This window comes from Podarcis pityusensis, assembly GCF_964106645.2.
Source record: "Podarcis pityusensis genome assembly, chromosome: 5".
NCBI lineage: Eukaryota > Metazoa > Chordata > Lepidosauria > Squamata > Lacertidae > Podarcis > Podarcis pityusensis.
The window spans coordinates 55189444-55209322 of record NC_138032.1 but is presented as its reverse complement, the minus strand read 5'-3'; the positions used below and the strand labels follow the sequence as shown (position 1 = coordinate 55209322).

At 50.4% G+C, this 19879-nt stretch overlaps 2 protein-coding genes across 2 annotated transcripts in view; both read right to left on the bottom strand.

Moving 5' to 3' along the window:
- HMX2 (H6 family homeobox 2) overlaps nucleotides 1-15935 on the bottom strand; it is a 31554-nt gene extending 15619 nt beyond the window's left edge. Inside the window, exon 1 of the mRNA XM_081005319.1 lies at nucleotides 15717-15935. Within this exon, the coding sequence (XP_080861445.1) occupies nucleotides 15717-15859 (143 nt within the window). The 5' untranslated portion in view covers nucleotides 15860-15935. The remainder of the gene's footprint in view (nucleotides 1-15716) is intronic.
- HMX3 (H6 family homeobox 3) lies at nucleotides 15866-18959 on the bottom strand. The gene is made up of 2 exons (XM_081005318.1): nucleotides 18158-18959; nucleotides 15866-16623 (listed from the first exon to the last, which is right to left on the bottom strand). The coding sequence occupies exons 1-2, from the start codon at nucleotides 18519-18521 to the stop codon at nucleotides 15962-15964; spliced, it is 1026 nt and encodes a 341-aa protein (XP_080861444.1). The 5' UTR covers nucleotides 18522-18959; the 3' UTR covers nucleotides 15866-15961.
- Nucleotides 18960-19879: the final 920 nt, after the last annotated feature.

Genomic DNA, 19879 nt, shown 5'->3' with positions numbered 1-19879 from the left:
TGGATTTTTATTTTTTGCTTTGTTTTGTTTTGGGGAGCGCCTTTGCTTCCCATCCCCTGAGCGGAAGCATCTCCTGCAGCCTTTTGACGAGGACTCTCCACTGATCAATAGCAGGAGCCAAAGCCATAGGAGCAAGATGATGACACTGAGGCTTATGGCTCTGTGAATTGTGATTTCCCTGGAGGCCCGAGTGCCTCCTTCTTTCCCTCAGCTCTGGGGCAGCAGTGGCTAGGGGCTTCTGAGCAGAGGGGTTCCGGGGCTCACGCTTGTCTGCTTAACGGTCAAAAGTCTCTCTGAACCCAAACAGTGGGGCTGGGGGGCTGGGGAGGGTGTTCAGGATGAGCATGTGGATTTATTTCACACATTACAGAACTTAGCCTTGGGGGGGGGGACGTTCCCTGGTGGGCTGGGAGACTTCTTCCCCCTGCCTTTGTCCTGTGGTAGCACATGGCTTCCCCCAAAGAATCATGGGAACGGTAGTTTACCCCTCACAGAACTACAGCTCCCAGCACTCTTAACAAACTGCAGGCCCCATTCTTGCAGGGATGTACACAGAAACTAGGAGATATTATAATTTCATACATACGTTTGTGAATTTAGCAAAGTACACCCCTTTTGCGACTACAGCCTTTTTGACAAAGCTGTCCAGAATGCCTGGGTATAGCCTTGTTTTTCCTGGTGTTCTCCCCTTTTATCCCCCTCAAAACAATCATAGAACAAAAACAGTCTTGTCAGAATAAAATAGAGTTTCCTCACAGTTCACATACAGTAGCAATCTGGAGGCAGGCTTAGGTTGCAGTTACGTGTGGGTGGGTGATGGAGTCTGAATCTTTTGACGTCAAACTCAACAAGTCACTACAACTCTGTAGAGATGCAGTAGGAGAAGATGCATGATGGTGGTAAGCAAGCAAGATGGACTAAGAGATAGAGATGGGGACATAACCAGCCCTTTTATAAAAATTATGCCCATCTCTACCTGGCCGCACTCAGGGGGAGTTGACTCCCGCAGGGCAGACAGGAAGTCCTCTCTATTGCATCCACATTTTGCTGAGTGCCCATTCTAGCCAACAGGAAATGTTGGACTTGGCTGCTCTTTCAGGATACCCCACAATTCTTGGGGGGAAGTTGTGTGCCTCAAATGTATGGCGTGCTGCATTTCCCAGAATCCCTGGTTTGGTTGTTTTGTCTCCCTCTCAGGTCTGAAGAAGGCACAGGATGCTACAGACATGCTAAAACTAAACGCAACGGGGCCGTGGGGGCAAGTCTTTAGGGCAGACGTCCAGGGACCAGGGTCCCACTCAGCAGAGCGAGCAAGAGCGCCCCCTAACGCAGCACCGCTGACTTACCATACTTTAAAGTAATGCGCATTACATACTAATTGAAGCGTGTGTGTGTTCTATAAGACTATTAATGGCCGAACAGCACCACAGCCTAGAATGAAAATGAACTCTAGAACGTTAAAGGCTGTTTCTTGTCTGAGTCCCCCACCCCCATCTAACTTAGCCCGTGTGAGTATATTCCAGGTTTCCATGGACCCCTTTTCCAACTCTTAAAACGCACACACATGCACACTAAACAGGAAGCAACTAGCAAAGGAAGAACAACGCCCCCCCCCCCCAAGGCAGAAGGGGACACTTAGGAGTCGAGATCTGCAGATTAGACGCAGGTTCAGTTCTTCAAGTGGCCCCGAGCAAGCTTTCAAAGGTTCCCTAATAAAAATTGATCTCCCCAGCTTTTGCGGCGCTTGGAAAATAGGCTTGTTGAGAGCCTGTAATATCGGGAGCAGGTCCCCCCCCCCCTTGAAATGACAGATGAAGTCATAAACAAGTTTGATCTCCGAATCAAGCTTCGATAAATATTAAACACAATCTCTCTCTCCCCCCCCCGCGCCCCTCTTTTTGCCACGTGTGGATTATGATATATGGAGCGTCCAAACTTTAAAATAAGGAAATACCAGAGAAAATGATCTCAATAAATTTTCTAAGTATAAACGTTGATTATGTTTCGATTTTCATTCAAGAGGCTATGCTGCCCGTTTTTTGGTGCAAATGACATCTCGCAATAGGCTTGTGCGGGGAGCGAGGGGGGGAGGCATGGGTGAAGCGAGGAAGGCTCCCTATTTTGAAAAGAGAGAGGTAGGCGGGGGAGAGAGAGAGCGAGAGAGCGAGAACAGGAGAGCGAGCAGGAGGGGGGAAGAGGGAGAGGGAGAGGGAGAGGGAGAGGGAGAGGGAGAGAGAGAGAGAGAGAGAGAGAGAGAGAGAGAGAGAGAGAGAGACTTAGCGGTGTACAATTTATGTAATCTGTGGCTGGAAAATGAATTGTGTAATTTATTGGAAAACAGAAAAGTCAGGCAGATTGGATCAGCATAGCCTATCCGAGCTCCCCTATCCATCAAGTTCCAATTAACAACCTAACCAGAGAGCTTTAATGTGTTTCCAATCTAGTGGCCTGATAGACTCATCAATTCCTCGGGGAGAAATTAAGAAAATCGACCGCCCCTTGGCGTTGTAGTGTCATTCCTTTCTGCAACTATATGTCAAATTAAAAACACAATTAAAATTTAAACTGTTTCAATCAGAGGGTGCCCCGCAACCTATGTTTCACTTAATAGAACTTTGATGAAAATCTGATGCTTCCACTCCATCATGAAAGCGACTCGAGTTTAGGAGAGCGAGAGATCCCTCAGATTTATTTTAAATAGGAGGCTAGAGCAGAGACCAGGCGACCCAACCTGAGCGATATAAGCGAGCAGAGGACGACGCAGCGCGCAGCGACGCTGGCGACGCGCTCCCTCGCTTATTTGCCCCCCTCCCACTCGCGATACTGCCATTTTCGACTGTGGATTACCTAAACCCGCAATAACGACGCTGCGCGGGTGCGTGGGTGCGCTCCCAGTTGTAGCTGGACTAGCTCACGTCCTCCCTGACCATTGGTCATGCTGGCTGGGACCAATGAGAGTTGGAGCCCGTACAACAGAGGGCCACGCATTCCCATCCGTAAACTACAGCGAGACACTTTGAATCGGATCAGGGATGCCAACTTGCATAAAATATTGGGGGGGGGGGGAGCAGGTAAGCCCCGCTCGCATTATTGATCGCATGACGCGGCACGCGCACACCACCTGAATGGCAATGTGTAAGTGCGTAAACCGACTGCGCAGTGTTGTATTGACCTTCCTATATAAGGCTGAATCTAATACAGATTTACTAAACCCCGTTGAGTTCAATGGGAATTAGTTCGGAGCAGATATGGATAGGATAGCACTGCTGCGCAACAGACCCAAAAGCAAGCTATGACTGTCTCCTTCCGCCCCTTTCCAGCTGTTCAGTCCAGTTATCTTTTATCAACAATCCACATGAAATCGACATTACTCTGCTTCCCTAGACCCAGGGAGCAGGGGCAAGGAGCAGAGGTTCAAGTTTGGCCAGATGCAAAAGAATCTGGGCTGAGACAAACAAGCAATTCAGTCATTTCTCGTCATATACGGTGCCCAAATGCTATCACAAAGATTTGGGGGGGGAGGGGGAGAGAGAGAGAGACAGGGCTTTTGTACTTTTAATAGCTACACCTGCTGAAATTCCCTCTTTTGCACAACTATTAAAGGTGTAGGAGCCCCTGTCTTGTTTTGCGTCTGGCCACTTTCAGCCATTCTCATGGAGACAACCGTTAGTCTGGGCCAAAGAACAGACAGATCCTATTTTGGGGACGATCGTTTTAAAAGCATCGCTCGGATCCAAAGGTCTTTTTATTACAACGCCCTCAGCACTTAAACCATTTTTTCCCCTCCCGCACTGCTTCCACAGCTTCTATTCCAGTCCTATTAACATTCACATTTTAAGATCCATAATTAATGGAGCCATCGATTAATCGCCCCTATTTTCAGTTTCATCCCCATTTTTCTCCTCCGACCTCCCCCCCACCCCCTCACTCGTCTCAATGAGGTTAAAAGCACAGAAATAGAGGGAGCGGTTTCTGTTGGGGACAAAGGGGAATTGCCAGAGATGGATCGGGAAGAAACTGGACTGGGTCGCACCACTCAGGGAGGGAAGAATTTGAAACCTCCCCGCACCACCTTAAAGGGACACGTTTCTATTTGGCATCATCCCCAAAGGTTTGCCAAGCCCCCGTCAAGCAAGACATCTATGCGCGCCTCTTCACAGCATCTATTCCAGACGAGATCTTTTCGAAAACCAGCTGAGAGCTTGCTTGGAGAGCCCGGTTCGAGGATCCAGAGAGCAGCAGAACTAAAAAGGGTCGTTTCTTTTCCTCGCACTTCTCCTGCTTTCTGCTCAAGTTAGCCACATTATCCGATGAGGCGCCCTCCCCATATAATTATTGGACTACAATTCCCACCATCCCTGACCATTGAGCAGCATCGGGAGAGCGCCACGTTAGCTACCTCTGCAATAGCCCAGTTGCTTAGCGTGTAGCGCTGATAATGCCAAAGTTAAGGATTTGATCCCCTATGGGTACATATTCCTGCATTGCATGGGGGTTGGACTAGATCAGGGTTTCCCAGACTTGGGTCTCCATCTGTTGATTTTTTGTACTACAACGGGCATCATCCCTTGCCAGCAGGACCAATGGTCAGGGATGATGGGAACTGTAGTCCAAAAGCAGCTGGAGACCCAGATTTGGGAAACCCTGAACTAGATGATCCACGGGGTCCCTTTCCAACTCTATGAATCTATTACAGGGCTGATTGACCGTGGCTGCCTATAGTCTCCCAGAGGCCATTCTTCTACTTCTATTAAAGTGGCAGGAATTCTGCCCTCGTTTGCGTCTGGACACCCCAACAATAAATCCCATGCCATAGGCCTGGGATAGACATCCTGCAGATGCTCTTGGACCCTAACTCCCCAGTCAGCATGGGCAGTGGTCAGGGATGATGGGAGATGTAGTTCAGCAACATCTGCAAGCCAGGCAGCACGTTGGCTACCCCTGCCATAGGCTATAACCCTATCTAGACACTTATTTGGTGATATTTATTTCGGAATGAACATACGTAGGGGTGCACTGCTCACTATTAATTCATGAAAAGGGTACTTTCCTCTGTCTTCCAGGACCACATGTCATTTCGTTTAAGTGAAGATTGGGCCATAGATCCGTGGGAAAACATCAGCATTATACGCAAAAGTTCAGTCTCTGGCATCCCCAGATATGGCTGGGACAACTTTCAGTCTGCAATCCTGGAGAGTAGCTACTAGTCATCTTAGACCAGGGATGGAAAACCTTTGCGGCTCCCCACTTACTTTCTTTGCTGTACTCCATTTCCCATCATCCCCCGGCTATTGCTGGGGTTGAGGGGAGCTGAGTCCAAAGCCCTGGGTTCCACCCCTTGGTGTAGACGTGATGGGGGGAACCGTCTTCAGCCCGAGGGTCCCATTCTGTCACAGGCAGCGTCCCAGGGGCCACAGGCTGATGGCGGCAGCCGTAGCTATAAGTAAAAGTGACTCTTTTCAGTAGGCTGTTTTCGAGCCACGAAAAACCCAGAGATCGCTACCCTTCTCCGTCTCTCCACCTAGGCAGCCAAGAGGCACCATCGCAGTTGGAGGCAACATCTCATGGCCTGAGGAGAGTTCTGGAGGGCCTCATTCGCCCTGGTGCCTCGGATTCCCCACTAGATTGATCTGACTGGACACAAGTCCTTCTCCTTTGTTCCCGTTCACACCATTCATAACCTTACATTTATTGGGGTTGCACTATTATGTGTCCTTACCCAACAGTAGATCCCACTGAATATAGGAAAAGCATTGGCTCGCAAGGCCTCCCCAAGGCACCGAAGGCGCTCTACTCCAGGCGCTTGGAATGGTCAATTGCTCTGTTCTGTGCTTTTTCCAGTGCTTAGGATATACAGTGGTACCTCGGGTTACAGACGCTTCAGGTTACAGACTCCGGTAACCCAGAAATAGTACCTCGGGTTAAGAACTTTGCTTCAGGATGAGAACAGAAATCGTGCGGCGGCGGCGCGGCGGGAGGCCCCATTAGCTAAAGTAGTACCTCAAGTTAAGAACAGTTTCAGGTTAAGAACGGACCTCCAGAAGGAATTAAGTTCTTAACCCGAGGTACCACTGTACTTTTTTCCCGAGGGGAGCCGACCACAACCCTACACTATTTCTCAGAGGTCAGGTTTATATCATGGCCTCGCCTTCGACCTAGAGATCCTTGCAGGGACCAAGCACTTTCGTGCCGGCTGCAGAATTCTGCCTGTCTCGAAAACCCACGCGCTTTTACGCCGACAGTAGTGTCAGAAAAGCTGCCTCCCCACCCACCAAATTATGAAGAACAAAACGCAAGCCTGGTTCATCTGACCCTGATCTTAAAGTGATCTTAAAGTGGTCGGGAGCGAGAGAAGACCAGCGTTCTCACATTGGAGATGACTCTAGTTCCTTGTCTTTGGAAACAGAAAATCTAAGCACCCTCCCTGTCCTGAGCACTCGGTGTGTGGCAATCGGTGCTCCCGATGTCAGTCTATAGGCTTTGGATCAGAGGTTTTGGTTCTCGTCGTGCGCTTCTGGTGAGATGCCAGCTCCACTTTCGGATGGATTTCGTTTCCAAACAAGAAGCGCCTTTACGCATTTTACGCATTGCTCGGTAAGAGAATGTCTGTTGTTATTACGCACATTTTAAACCGGCTTCCAGATTGCTCAGGGCAGCGGCTCCTCTCCCCCACCCCTTTTATTTTTGATTGGTTCAAGGTCATCCAATGAGGTTCGTGACTGAATGGGGATTTGAACTTCTGGCCTCCCTGCTTTAACCACTGCACTACTTTGCTCTTAATTCAGAGATGTGCGTTTTATATTGCGATCTTGGGGGAGAGGCGGGGAGCGGAGGTGTCATAATTCTGAATGCTTCCCCGCTTTCTTTAACACTCCCTGCATTTACTAAACTAGCACATTAGTGAGTGGTCTGCCAAACCCTTCTCTTTGATGGACTAGTTTTCTACTACTGGGGAGTGTTGTTTATCCTTTCCTCTCCAGGAAGCAACCAAAAAAATATACCATAACCCCCCCCCCCATTTGTTATCTAAAGGCGTGCAGATCACAACTCAGGAACTCTAATTCACTGCCACTTTGTTCAGCATAACTAGTTGAGCAGCCTAAGATCAGAGGATGACAAACAGATCCAAAACACCTCATGCTGTAGTCAGGCTCACGCCTCTCAATGGAATTTTCAAGTAGGCCAACTCCAGATTAAGAAGTCCAGTCAAATCCAGATCAATAGGGATTTTGCCATTACCATCTCTACACTGTTGCAGAACCTACATTTCATCTTAAAAGGAGTGATGGCATTCTTCTTTGCATTGGGCCAACACCATGCAAACTCAGGAGTTCAAAGGAATTTGTGTCTTTGCCGGAATTAACTAATGGAGACAAAAGTTTTAGATGCCTGCCAGAATCACTGAAAACTCCTTATTACGTACCGTAAATGCATTATTGAAAACTGGTGTCTAGCCACATTTTTTAAAAGAAATGGTATTTGGTTAGTCTGATTCAGGAAACAAACACTTTCTGGAGAAGGAGAGGAAGAAGACCCAACTGATGTGGTTGCAAACAGCTGCCAAGCCATTGATCCCACTGAAATCAATGGGACTGGGGTATCCAAGTGGTGCCCTCCAGACAGGTGTGCCAACTTGAATAAAATGGGGGGGGGGCAGGTAAGCCCCACTCTGCATGGTGCACACACACCATTTGAATAGCAATCTCCACCAACTTTGGGGGTCAAGCCCCCTCAAATATTTTATTGGGCAGGGGGGCTGAAGGGACCTTGGCCCCTAGGAGTTGGCTCCTATGTCTCCAGATATTGCTGGACTCCAACTCCCATCATGCCTAACCACCAGCCATGCTGGTTGGGGTTGATGGGAATTGTAATCCACAACACTTGGAAGGCATTGAAAGTGTTAGCACACAACTCAGCTTGCTTAGGGATTTGCATGGGGTTGAAGCAGACAGAAAAGGGAGCCTCCAAATTTCTATACTGTCTCATTGTCCTTTGATCTCTGCCCTGACCTTTTCTTTGATGGTAGAATGATATTCTCAGGTTGCAGCTATCTCTTCCTGCCTCCTTCACATTTCCCCTTGAACCCTCTTGGAGAGAGGTCATATTTTGATGTATCTCTGCCGGGTGCAAGGAGCAAGGCGGCTCCTTTGCACCTCCCAACATAATTAGTTAGAACTGGAACTCCTTTCTATAAACCATGTATTTTCTGTAATAAGCCTAAGTTTTCATGTCTGTCCACACCAAGTGTCTCTGTGTGCTATTGCTATTGCAGCCACTTTCCCCAGCAAAGGGTTCAGCTCACTTTGCAAAGTAAAACAACAGAGGGCCCCACATTGGCTACCCCTGTTTCATCCTTATTCACACACCCCAATCTTAGGAGGGACCATAAAAGTCACCTAGGCCAACCCCCTGCTTAAAATGCAGGATCTGCAATGCAGCAGGCAACTATGGTATCCCTGACAAACAGCCACCCAGCCTCTACTTAAAATCCTCCAGTGAAGAAGAGCTAACAAGCTGACCAGATTTAAGAGAGAGAGAAGGGGGTCTGCAAGCATCAGTAGATGAAACTTTTCACAGTGTGGGGGATCAACACTTAAGCAAAGTAGAACTCTCCATGCTTAACACTCGCAAGCCCTAAGAGGGTGGAAAACCTTCTTCAAGTCAAACCCTTCAAGTTATGGCTTCAAGAATGGCTATGGGGTGATAATGTGTAACTGATCCACCATAACCATTCTCAAATATGCTTCCTGTGCATTATGGATCTGGCTATTAGAAGTTAAGCCTCCATTCTATTCAACTTGACATGTTCACTGTTTTCTATTAGAACTAGAGGACCTGACTGCTCCACTTGCTGCAAGGGGCACCTGTGGCACTCCAGAGGTTGATGAACTCCCAACTCCCATCATCCCCAGATCTTGTAGCCAATGGCTAGGGATGATGGGAACTGCAGTCCAGCAACCTCTGAATGGCCACAAGTCCCCCATCTCTGGCTTACTTTAAGATCAAGGATGAAGTTCTTTTCAATCTCCCTCCAGCAACCTCATAATTCAACAACAACAACATTAGCAGTGGTTTTAGAGTAAAAAAATAAAATAGATTCAAGTCTTCATTTTCTGCCCTCAAAGCGGGTAAGTCCCTTCAGTTTTACAGATAGAGGGGCAAAAATGACGGCTAAGGAGAAATGATACATTTCTCTCTTTCCCCTTGGCTCCCACAATAAATCTTTGAATGAAATGCAGGATGGGGCACACCCAAATGCAAACCCAAAACTCTAATCACTGGAACACTGCATGTGCTGTATTGGGAGAATATTGCTAAAATGCAGCAGTTAACAGCCCAGCCTTGTGCTACCTTTACTCCAAAATGAGTCCTCCTGAGTTCAATGGGGCCTATTCTTGTAGAACTTCAGCCTTAGTAGAGCAAGGGAAGTAATATGGGGCAAGGACTACAGTCAAGGGTAGGCAACGAATTCTATGATTAAGGACACCCAACAGTGTAATCCTAAACAGGCTTGCTAGGGAGTAAGCTTCAGAGTGCTTCACAAGACTAAACAAACTTAGATCTGCATTTCAGGTGTCCCTGTAATGACTGTTCTCTAGGTGGGCAGAAATGTGGAGCTACTGAAAGATCTCTGGGTGATTTGAAATAGATAAGTGAGGATTCCTCAGGGGCAATTATTTAAACAAAGGCAGCAACCAAATGCTATCTCCTCCCTAAATAACCCAGCTGAAATGAAGAGCGGGAGAGAGGATTTGAGTGTGGAAGGTCTGGGGCACCATTCGGAATCCTTTTCTGAGTTCAGAATTCTTTCAATCTAAGGGAATGACTTTTGCACCAGGTTCCGGTGGGTGGATTTCATGAGTCTATTTTAAAGCGAGACCACAACCCAAAGCAGATCCCGCCAAGCCTGAAGTCTGCTCAGCCCTGCTCTGGGCTCTGAACCTCATGCCAGCACCCTGCCCCACCTCAGAGCTTTGCCACAGAACGCCTATATATCCTGCGCCCTCCCCGCCCCCTCGCTGTTCATTGCCAAGTTAGCAAGGATGTAAGGGGAGAAAAGGAGGGTTGCTTAATCAGATTGAGCCCTGAAAGGATAATTTGCCTGTTTGCGAGCATCCCAAGGTCATCAACACTGACGAAAAGAGCACACAGGAACAATAGATTCATTTGAAACAATATTTTACAGACGTTTGGCGATCAATATGAGCTGCTGTATTATGCCAGGCCAATCTGTTAATGCTCTTAATGGGCTTCTCATTCCGTTTGCACACACTATGCTAAGTCGATAGAGCAAAGTGATTGTTACAGAGACACTTGCAGCAGATTCCGGGGCGGAGGGAGGCAGGCGGAGGCTGAGGGAGGAACCCACCCCCGTTTTGAATTTCCAGCAATTATTATTTTTACTCCCCTCTCCGATCTCACAGTATGCCTAGCTAGGTTTAGGTGGCCAACTTTTTTTCCTTTTTCAAACTGATCCTACCTTCTCCCCTCTCCGCCCAGCGTCCTTCTCGCGTTACTTTCCGGGTCCAAGGACGAGGTAGAAACTTTTTTAAAAAAGGTACGTGTAAAATACCCCTTCCCCACAGAGCAAGATGTTTCAATCGAATTACCTCTTTCAATTCTTCTGCTAAACTCTACAGAGCTGCTGGCTGCTGGAGGCGGCGTCTGCTCTGCGTTTTAATCTCCACCAAGTCTGCTGAATTCTTCCCCCGCCAGATCTGACGTCCCGAGGAAGTTTTATATCTTGGTGCCTGCTGTTGCCTATACACAGCAAGCCTCTATTTACTCCTAAATAAAAGAAATACATGTATGTTGCTAATACAAACATCCGAGCGAGTCCTGTTCACTGGAGCTTTAAAGAAAGGAATGGCGAAGGTGGGGGGGGGGGAGAGGAGAGACAGAAGGGAACAGGGGAAGATAAAGTAGACTCTCCCTCTCTTGCATGACAAACAAAGGCAGAGATTTGTCAGAGTCCAATTTCGGCAATAAAGAGAAGTGTCGGTGGAGTGGCTGCAGATTAAGAAATGGCAGCAACTGCCTTTGAATTGAGACCAAACAGGCTCGCCTTGGTGGTTTCCAAGAGATTTGTTTGGAACCATTATTATTATTATTTAAATAAAAGGTACAACAATCCATTGGGGTTGAGTGGCTACTTCCACGTATTGTTTTTTAGAAGAGAAATAAGCCCTCTTTACTGTCCACTATAAAGGAGCCCCAGTTCAACGCACGCGTTGCATATAAAACGTTTGACATTTCCAAGCGCAGCCTATGTGATCTCAGGTCAGAGGCTCGGGGAAGGCCTGTTCCTTGCGCCCTGGCTAGGGATGGCCAAGTGCGGGCCTAGAAGGAGAGGGTGAGCAAGGGCTCTTACTTAACTCCCAGATCAAAACCCTGCTTCAACAGCCCAGAGCACCCCGGCAAACTTTGCAGACCGAAGCAAGTTTGTCTAGGGGCGCGCGCCTGACTTATCCACGCAAACGCCTATAGCTGGCGCGCAATGACGCGCAGGAATTGCTCTTGGGTGGCCGTTTCCCACTCACTCCCACTTGCTACTAAAACATTGCTGGCTTGAATGTGAATGCTTTTCTTTTTTTCTAAGCAAGACTTGGAGGAGTCCATCCTGGATCTATTCTTCTCCTTTTTAAAAAAGTGGGTCCTTGGACCTTGATTTCAGCGAGCTGCAGACTGCGTTTGAAGGGAGCTGAAATTATACTTAAGCAAGGGCCTCGGGGAGAGAGGGGGGGGAGAAGGGAGCAGATCAACAGACCTGAAGAAGTTGTGCTTCCCTTCCAGCGGGTTCCTTCAGGGGGCTGGAGGAAGGAGAAGCCCTTGCTTGGGGCCCTTCAGAGAGAATGGACCTCAGGTCAACAAGAGGTTAGAATGAGAGGCGTAGGGGCGCCCAAGACCTGTCCACACCTCCATTTCCTCACTGCGCACCGGAGTTTGATTTTGAACTCAGCGGCTTGAGCGTTGGTCTTATGAAGGAGGAATTCGGGGTCATTAAGTGGGCTGCGGATCAGGACTTGTTCCCTACCAACTGACTGTATAGCTAGCCAAAGGTTCCTAATCGCAGTGACTGATGACACCGCGCCTTAAATCGCAGCAGCTTTCGCCAAGCTGGTGCCCTCCAGCTGATGTTGGAATACAACACGCCATGAGCACCAGCCGAAACTGCTGGGAGTTGTACTCCAAAATCTTTGGTTGGCCACTGTGGGAATAGGATGCTGGACTAGATGGGTCATTGGTCTGATGCAGAAGGCTTTCCTTACGTTCTTAAAAAGAGTCTGCTGGATCAGACCAGCATCCTGCTCTCACACTGGCCAACCTGCGTTGTACAACCCCCACAGCCCTATATGGGGGGCATGTTGGAGAAGGCTGCGTTTTAAGGCCTTGACCCCTGGACACATAGGCTAGTGGGGAAACCCTCGCGTCTCAGCCAATAGATATGGACTCTGTTGCAATTCTGAACCGGAACGCTTTGGCAGAGAGGGGAGGGGGAATTGCAGGCAACAGAAGCAGGTGTAACATATAAAAGAAAGATAAAGAAATAAGGTGGGGGGGGGGCAACAAGCTGTGCTCGCCTCCAACTGGTCCTTTCTCGATTGAGTAAAGACAGGGTGAGCCAGGAACCGTTTTCTAGGCACTAACCACAAATAGAGAAGTTATTTTTCTCGGCGTTTGATAACATTGCGGCAGGGTGTTCGCCAATGGAAGGAGATATTTGCTGTTGCAACAGGGCTTTTTAATGGATTGCTAGTGGCTTGGCCCAAAGTTAGTATTGCAAACAGCCCAAAGGCATCAGCTTGTTTGCAGGTGACACAAGGAAGATCGTATTTTGACTCTACATTTCTGTTTATTTTCCATTTATCACACAGGCCAAGAGGTTTTAATCCCAAACGAAAGGAAAATAAATGGTTATCTCTTCTCCTTCCTTCTTGTTTCTTTCTTTTCTGGTGAAACCTTGCCTCAACTGTATACATACATACACACACAGAATTATTCACGACAGTTTTCTATAAACGGAAAACGATATTATCTCTCAAAGCGGGCCCCAAAGATCTATTGAAGAGCACACGCCCTGTACCAATTGAGCTCAAGAGATGGAACAAAGAAAACAAAAATCGCCCAGAAAAATACTATCTGGGTAAGTTTTCTCTGGAGTGAATAACAACAGAACCATGACCTTTTCTCTCCCTCCCTCCCTCCCTCTCTTGGATGGACTGCTGAAGAGCAAATTCATTAAAAAGCTGTAGTAAGCATCAATGATTTTCATTCTCTCGGAGTTGAATGGAAAGCTCCAGCAGCCTGATTTGTCCCTTAGAAACATTTACATTGGCAAACTGGAGTGAAATCGGATTCAAAGTGGGACTAGGAAGGGGCTTCCATTAGGGTATAAGGTGCCTTGACCCAGCCTCTGAGTGATGCGGCTTTGGAGCAGTTCTGCAACAGAGATACACTCGGATTGGAAATCTAATCCCGGCCCCGTGCGCTTGGAGAGCTCCAGGCACACCAGAAAGGCTCCAGAGTCGGAGTCTCTCCAAAAGTAAAAAAAAGGACCAAGCGCGCGTCTTTCCCGATTAGAAGCTTCTGTCAGCCAATCTGATACTGGCGAAGGCTCAGGGTTCTGAGTTCGAATTCTGAGCTGCGGGAGAGGAGGAGGCCACGCGGCGACTCACAGTTGGAACAAGCGGGGCGTGCTGCCCACTTCAGCGCGCAGAAAGGCTGTGCAAATCAATCCTCCCCTCTGCTTGCCTTTCTCGGTCTCTAGCTGTGACGCTAGGGGTTTTTTAACCCGTTGCTCGCGGCGTGTGAAGCCATCAGCCTGCTATCTACTGTAGAACACTCCAGAGAGCGCGGAGAAGGGCCGAAACCAGACGTAGAGCGCATTGGGAGACAATCGTCTCCCCTATTTATTTTTTTAAAAAAAGGACTTCTCTGTAGGACAAAGATCCCTCTTCCCACCCTCCCAGCCCCACAACCCACCGATCTATTCTCATCCTTAAACAACCCCCCCCCTTTGCTCTGATTCTTAGTTTTATCCCAATCTCCTGATTCTTTCTCCTACCGAAAGCGAGGAGGTCTGTAAATTTAGCCAAAATGCGTCGTTTTGTTTGCGAATGGATGATCTGGAGCAGAAACGTTTACCTGAGACCGCACGTAGGACTTCGAAGGCACAGCCGATTATCCATAAGTCTACAAGGCCCCTAAAACGCCTGCTAGTCTCAGCAACAGGCGTTTTCGACTTATGTGGAGGTTGTTGTTTTTTAAAAACTGCTTTAGAAAAAGTCTCCTCTGCGCAGGCAAAGCTGGCCGGCTCGTTCCCCCCACCCCGCCTTTTTTTTTTTGGAAGAACAAAGACTCCTCTGTCTACCTCTGCAGGTTCAGCGATCCCTTGGAGTTGGAGAGGCGGGCTTGCCTGCGTCCCACTAGCGAGACGGTTTAGGACACCTGTTATCTCTCCTTTCCCAAAGTCCCCTCCTTCCGTTTCTAAAATAATCAAGCAAAACACCACCAGCGTCACCAGTAATGAACAGGTTTTCTTTATTTGTTTCAGCCCGCCCCTCCCTCCAATCACGACACTGAATTCTTATAACAATATTTTCTTCTTCTTCTTTAAATTTTTAAAAATAGGACTGATCCCTGCTAGAGAGGGAGAAGGTGGGGAGGGGAATAAATCTGGGGAGGCCCGGAAATAATTTGTCAGACAACAGGTGAGAAAGACTGACACGAAAGAATTCGAGATTCCACCCCATTCAGGCGAAAAACCCCACGCGCCCTCCTTGAAACTGACAAGAAAGCTGTACAGAATAGCAAATAAGTTACAATTCGTCTTTAAAGAGACTGATTGTCCATCACTTAAAGCGCCCGACACACTCTACCTCTTGTGAAGTTTGGAGTTCAGGAGCAGCTGCCTTTTGTCCGTCCCCCCTTTTTTGTCTCCCCCATTATATTGTGCACTTCTCCCCCCCAAAACCCGACATTTCCTCACCTACAACTCCCCCCACAAAAAATACACCCTATAGTGCTTTCAGAATCGTACAATATTGCACAGGTCAGCGGTATAAACCAGAGGAGCTGCTGCTTTGAAGAAGAAACGGGGACCGGGGAAGGCAAAGAACTACAGCTCTCCACAACATCTTTTTTTTATTATGATTATCATGATTATTATTCTGGAAAGAAAGAAAGAACTAAAGATATACGCACCCGGAACAGAATAAAATAAGGAGTGTCATAAATAATCAAGTCAAAAATGGTTCACGGTGACGCTTGCCGCGTTTCTCCTTAGAGATCCCAGAGAACTGGAGACTCGGGCAGTTAGGACCAACAGATCCTTTCAAAAGTGGACCAGGGCCATAAGGCCAGGAGGCTTCCAAGCAACATAGCACCCCCTCCTCTCCCCGCCAGCATTTGGCACCATCTGGACACGTGATTTCTCCCCACCACCACCACCAGAGCACGAGGGTGATCTCCTTTTGCGCAACGCTTCTCCATTATTATTTTTTAATAGCCAAATCCACCTTAAAGCAAAGCAAAGACAAGCGCTCTCATCAGCCCCCACTCTCTACTTCTACAGAGCCCGGGTTGTAGTTCTGTGGTGGTCTCATCACGACCGTTCTGTCCTCCTCCTGAACAACCCAAAAGTAGAAGGAGCGAACCGCGAAGGGGAAGAGTCTCTCCACGCCGGGCGTTGCGCAGAGCATCCGGGCGCTACTTACACAGCCAAATCTTTGCTTGGTCCTTGGTGGTCCTTGGTGATGGGGGCCGATCGCTTCGTCCCGGAGGCCTGGGCTGCGAGAGGCAACAGAGGGTGGCTGTCCCTCAACGCAGTTCTTAAAGAAGCCACCCTCCTTCCATCCATCCATGACCCCTTCTCATGCCTTCCTTCCCTCCCTCCCTCCCTGCTCCATTCTCCTCCTGCCTCCCTGACTCGTCCCCTGTCCGTCTGAGCTAGGCCCAGTCCTCAGACGGGCCGCAGGAGCGGCACGGAGGTGACCACGGGGTGCGAGTAGTAGACTGGGTGGGGGAAGGTGAGCAGGGGCTGGCTGACAGGCGCGCTGGTCGCCGTCGGGCCGCCTCCGCCGCCTCCGCCCGCCCCGCTGCCCCCGCCGTCGGCGCCGGCGCTCTCGTGGTACAGGATGGGCACCCGGACAATGCGCTGCGCCGCAGCATGGCTGAGGTTGGCCGCCTCCAGCTCGGCTGCCAGCTGCCGCTTCCACTTGTTGCGCCGGTTCTGGAACCAGATCTTGACCTGAGTCTCGGTGAGGTGGAGCGAGGCGGCCAGGCCGGCGCGCTCGGAGCTGCTCAGATAGCGCTTCATGTCGAAGGTGGACTCCAGCTGGAAGACCTGGCTGCGCGAGAAGACGGTGCGAGTCTTCTTCTTGCGGCAAGGCTTCTTCTCCGGGCTGCCAGCCTCCGACTCGCGCTTTGGCCAGTCCTCGGCGCCGCTCTCCTCCTTCTTCACCTCCTCCGAGTCGCTCTCCTCCAAGATGATCTCGTCGGGGCTCTTGGAGTCCAGCTCCTTCGCCTCTCGCTCGGCCTTCAGCAAGGGCTCGTCCGGGGAGTCCCTGTCTGTGCCCACCGAGGCCGGCGAGGAATCTCTGAGGAAGGCTTTGTCCACGGAAACTGCAGAGGAACAGCAAGACACACGCACACAAAGAGCAAAAGTCAAGATCCGAGCAGCCAGCGAGGCCACCGTCAACCCTGCTCGACTGTCAAGCTCTCTCTCTCTCTCCTCCCTGCTGAGCGGAGTGGAGCTCAATCCCTGGAAAGTGGGCTTGTGACTGAACTCACGAGGGAGTAAACCTAGTGGGACACAGCTGGGGCTTACTTTCGAGGAAACGCACTTAGGAGGACGCTGGGACGCTGCCTCTTCGGGGTGTCTCTGCAGAGACACTTCCGAGAAAGAGACCTGGCACGTTTGATACAGTTAATGGGACTTCTCTGCTCGGTAAAGGGAAAAAATGCGTATGATGGCAGTTATGAGAACAGAATGATTAGAGTAGATCCACTGAGATGAATGGCCATGACTAACTTAGGTCCATTCATTTCAATGGGTCTGTTCTGAGTAGGACAATAGGGAAATCTGCAGTCTGTGTGCTTGGGAAGAAGTCATTTTTATTCCCAGTCACTTAAGTCGGGTTGAAATCCAATGCACACTTCTCTTAGGACTAAGCCCCATTGAGCGCTGTGGGACTTCCTCCTGCCCTCCACCCAGCAGCCTTGACTCCCTCCTCTTCCTGCAATGGGCTGGAGAACAAGTCCCATTTAGCTGTATGGAGCTGACTTTCAAGTTCTGAGTTTTTAAGGATTGAGCCCTGGGCTCCTTCACCGAAAGGCTGCGATCCTAACTGCTCCTAACTTGAGCGTGAGCACCGTGGAAGTCAATGAACTTCCTGAAATGGCCTTTTCCTTGCTTCTCAGACACATCCCCACCGTTAGTTGATAGGCTGATTTGCTTGTGAGTAAGCCTCGTCGGATCCTAGCTACACTTCTTTGGAAACAAGTCCTGTGGGGGATTTCATGGGACTTCCTTCCAAGAAAGTGTGGTTGGGACGAGAGACGGAACCAGAGATAAGATATTTAGATACAGTATGATAAATGCCTCTTGTTTCTGAATAAATCCCGTGGAAATTAGAGTGGCACCAAACTTGGAGGGGAGAGGAGAGTAACAGATGGGGCGCAGAGAGGGATGAGAAGGTGGCCAGGGGTGGAAAGACGGGGACTCCGTTCAGTGCATATAGTTTCTTGGTGATGAAACGAAAGCCAACCTTTGATCTCCACAAAACTAAATAAATGTTCTTCTGGCTAGTGCCTACAAGTCAGTGATGACTAAGGAAACATCGCTACTTCTCATTGATATGGGGAAACCCCAGCTCACACCTGGAAGGCTTTATTTGCCCCGGGGGAGAGCTTGTTTGGGAGAAGAAGGGGAGACCTGGCTGACCCTGGAGAGCAGAGACCACCGAGGAAAACCACAACGGAGCAATGGAGATGGAGTCCAATCATCTTGGTGACAAAGACTTGGGCTTCCTTCAGGAAGAGACCTGGACCCCCTTGGCTCGAATGGGTTACTGAAATGGATGGGTGGGTGGGGGGCTGAATAGACTGGGGAGGGGAAGAGGGAGAGAGATGGAGAGAGGACTTTGATCTCCAGTACCTTCTGGCCTAGGCAGGTGGCCTCCGGCGGGCGTCAAACTGTAAGGATACCACCAGGCAGGGGACCTCTCCAGATAGTGTGCAGGCAAAGCAAATCTCTGCGCCGGGATCTCGAATCTCGGGAAGGCGAGGTCACCCATCTGCGACAGGGCGAAGCCGGCCCCCTCCAGAGCCCCCTTGGCCACCGGAGGGAAGAGCGCCCGGGGCTGCTTAGGAGACGCCTTGGGGTGGTCCCCATTGAGCAAGTTCTTGATGGAGAACGGCGACTCCTTGGGCTGCGACGACGGAGGGGGCTGTTGCTGCTGCTGCGGCGGCGGCGGGGGCTGCGCTTGGCTGCCGGGGGCGTCCTGTCCGGTCTCGGGCATCCTTCCCACGTTTCCCACGTCCGCGGGACGGCGTTCACACTGCGCTCCGGAGTGGCTCCGAGCTGGCCGATGGCATGGGGGAAGGACGGCAGGGGGAAGGAAAGGGAGAGGGGTGGAGTGGAGGTGGGGGCCGCACTACACCCGGACGAGTCCCGGTCCTCCAGCCAGCCAGGCAGCGAGACTCAGAAGTCCGTGGGGGCCGCTTCTCCTCCTCTTCCTCTTCCTCCTCCTCCTGCCGGTGCTGCTGCTGCGGCTTCTCCTGCGTCAACCCGGCGCCGAATGCTAACGCGGAAATCCAAATGTCAACCCCAGTGGGGTGACGCTGGGCGGCGGCAGCGGCGCTGGGGCGCGGAGCGTGGCAAGCGGCCTCGGGCCGGGCAAGGCGTCGGATGGGCCCCCGGACTCCCCCAGTGCCACTAGGCAGGGCAAAGCAGAGTGAGTGAGGGAGAAGAGGGAGAGAAGCGAGAGGCAGGAGGCGCGCACCCCCCTCCCTCGCCTCTCCCCGCCGCCGCCGCCTCCGCCGCCGCCCCGTCCATCTCTCGCTGCCTCCACGCCCCCCTTCGATTTGGTCCTTTGGCTCCAGGCTACGAGAGCTCGCCTCTTATTGGCTTTATATAGTCCAATTAGGCAGCAAATGAGGACAGGGCTATTAGCACAAAAGGGTATTGGCTCGGTTGAAGAACCGCCGCGCCGAGGAAGGGGGCGACGAGGGCGCACAAAGTGAGGACCCCCCTGCAACACACACACACACACACACACACACACACACACACACACACAGTGCTCACTCTGTACAAACTCCCCTACCCATGACCCTCCGGAAGAAAGATCAGAAGGAGGGTCGCACGCCAAACCTGCCAGCCAGCCTGGACACCTCCTCTGCGCTATGGGGTTAGGGATGGGCCAGGAGGCAGCGGCAGGGATTTTCCTTGGGGTTGCTTCCCCAAGGATTGGAGGGCGGGGGGAGACTCGACTGGCCGCCTCCGACACACCGACAGCAGCAGCCAAACCCAGCCTCGCTCTGGTTCGCTTCCCCGGCGCTGCGGGAGCGAATCCCGTTTGCCTAAAACGGGGCGGCCGGCGCTGCCCTTCTCCAGAGCAGCTTCATCCCATCCGGGGTGAGCCCTCGGGGTGGAAAAGTACCCCAACACCATCAGCACCACACCAGCGATCCCATCTCCCCGCACACAAAAAAGCTTCGACGTGGGATGTGACCTTTCCCCAGGGGATCCATAGCTCGATCACTTCAAAACCAAAATAAAACCAAAATAAAAAAATAAAAAATGCTGGCCTTTTGGAGAAGGCGCTCGCAATTGACGTGTCAGATTCAAAGCTTCTCCACAGAGCTATTTCCCGAG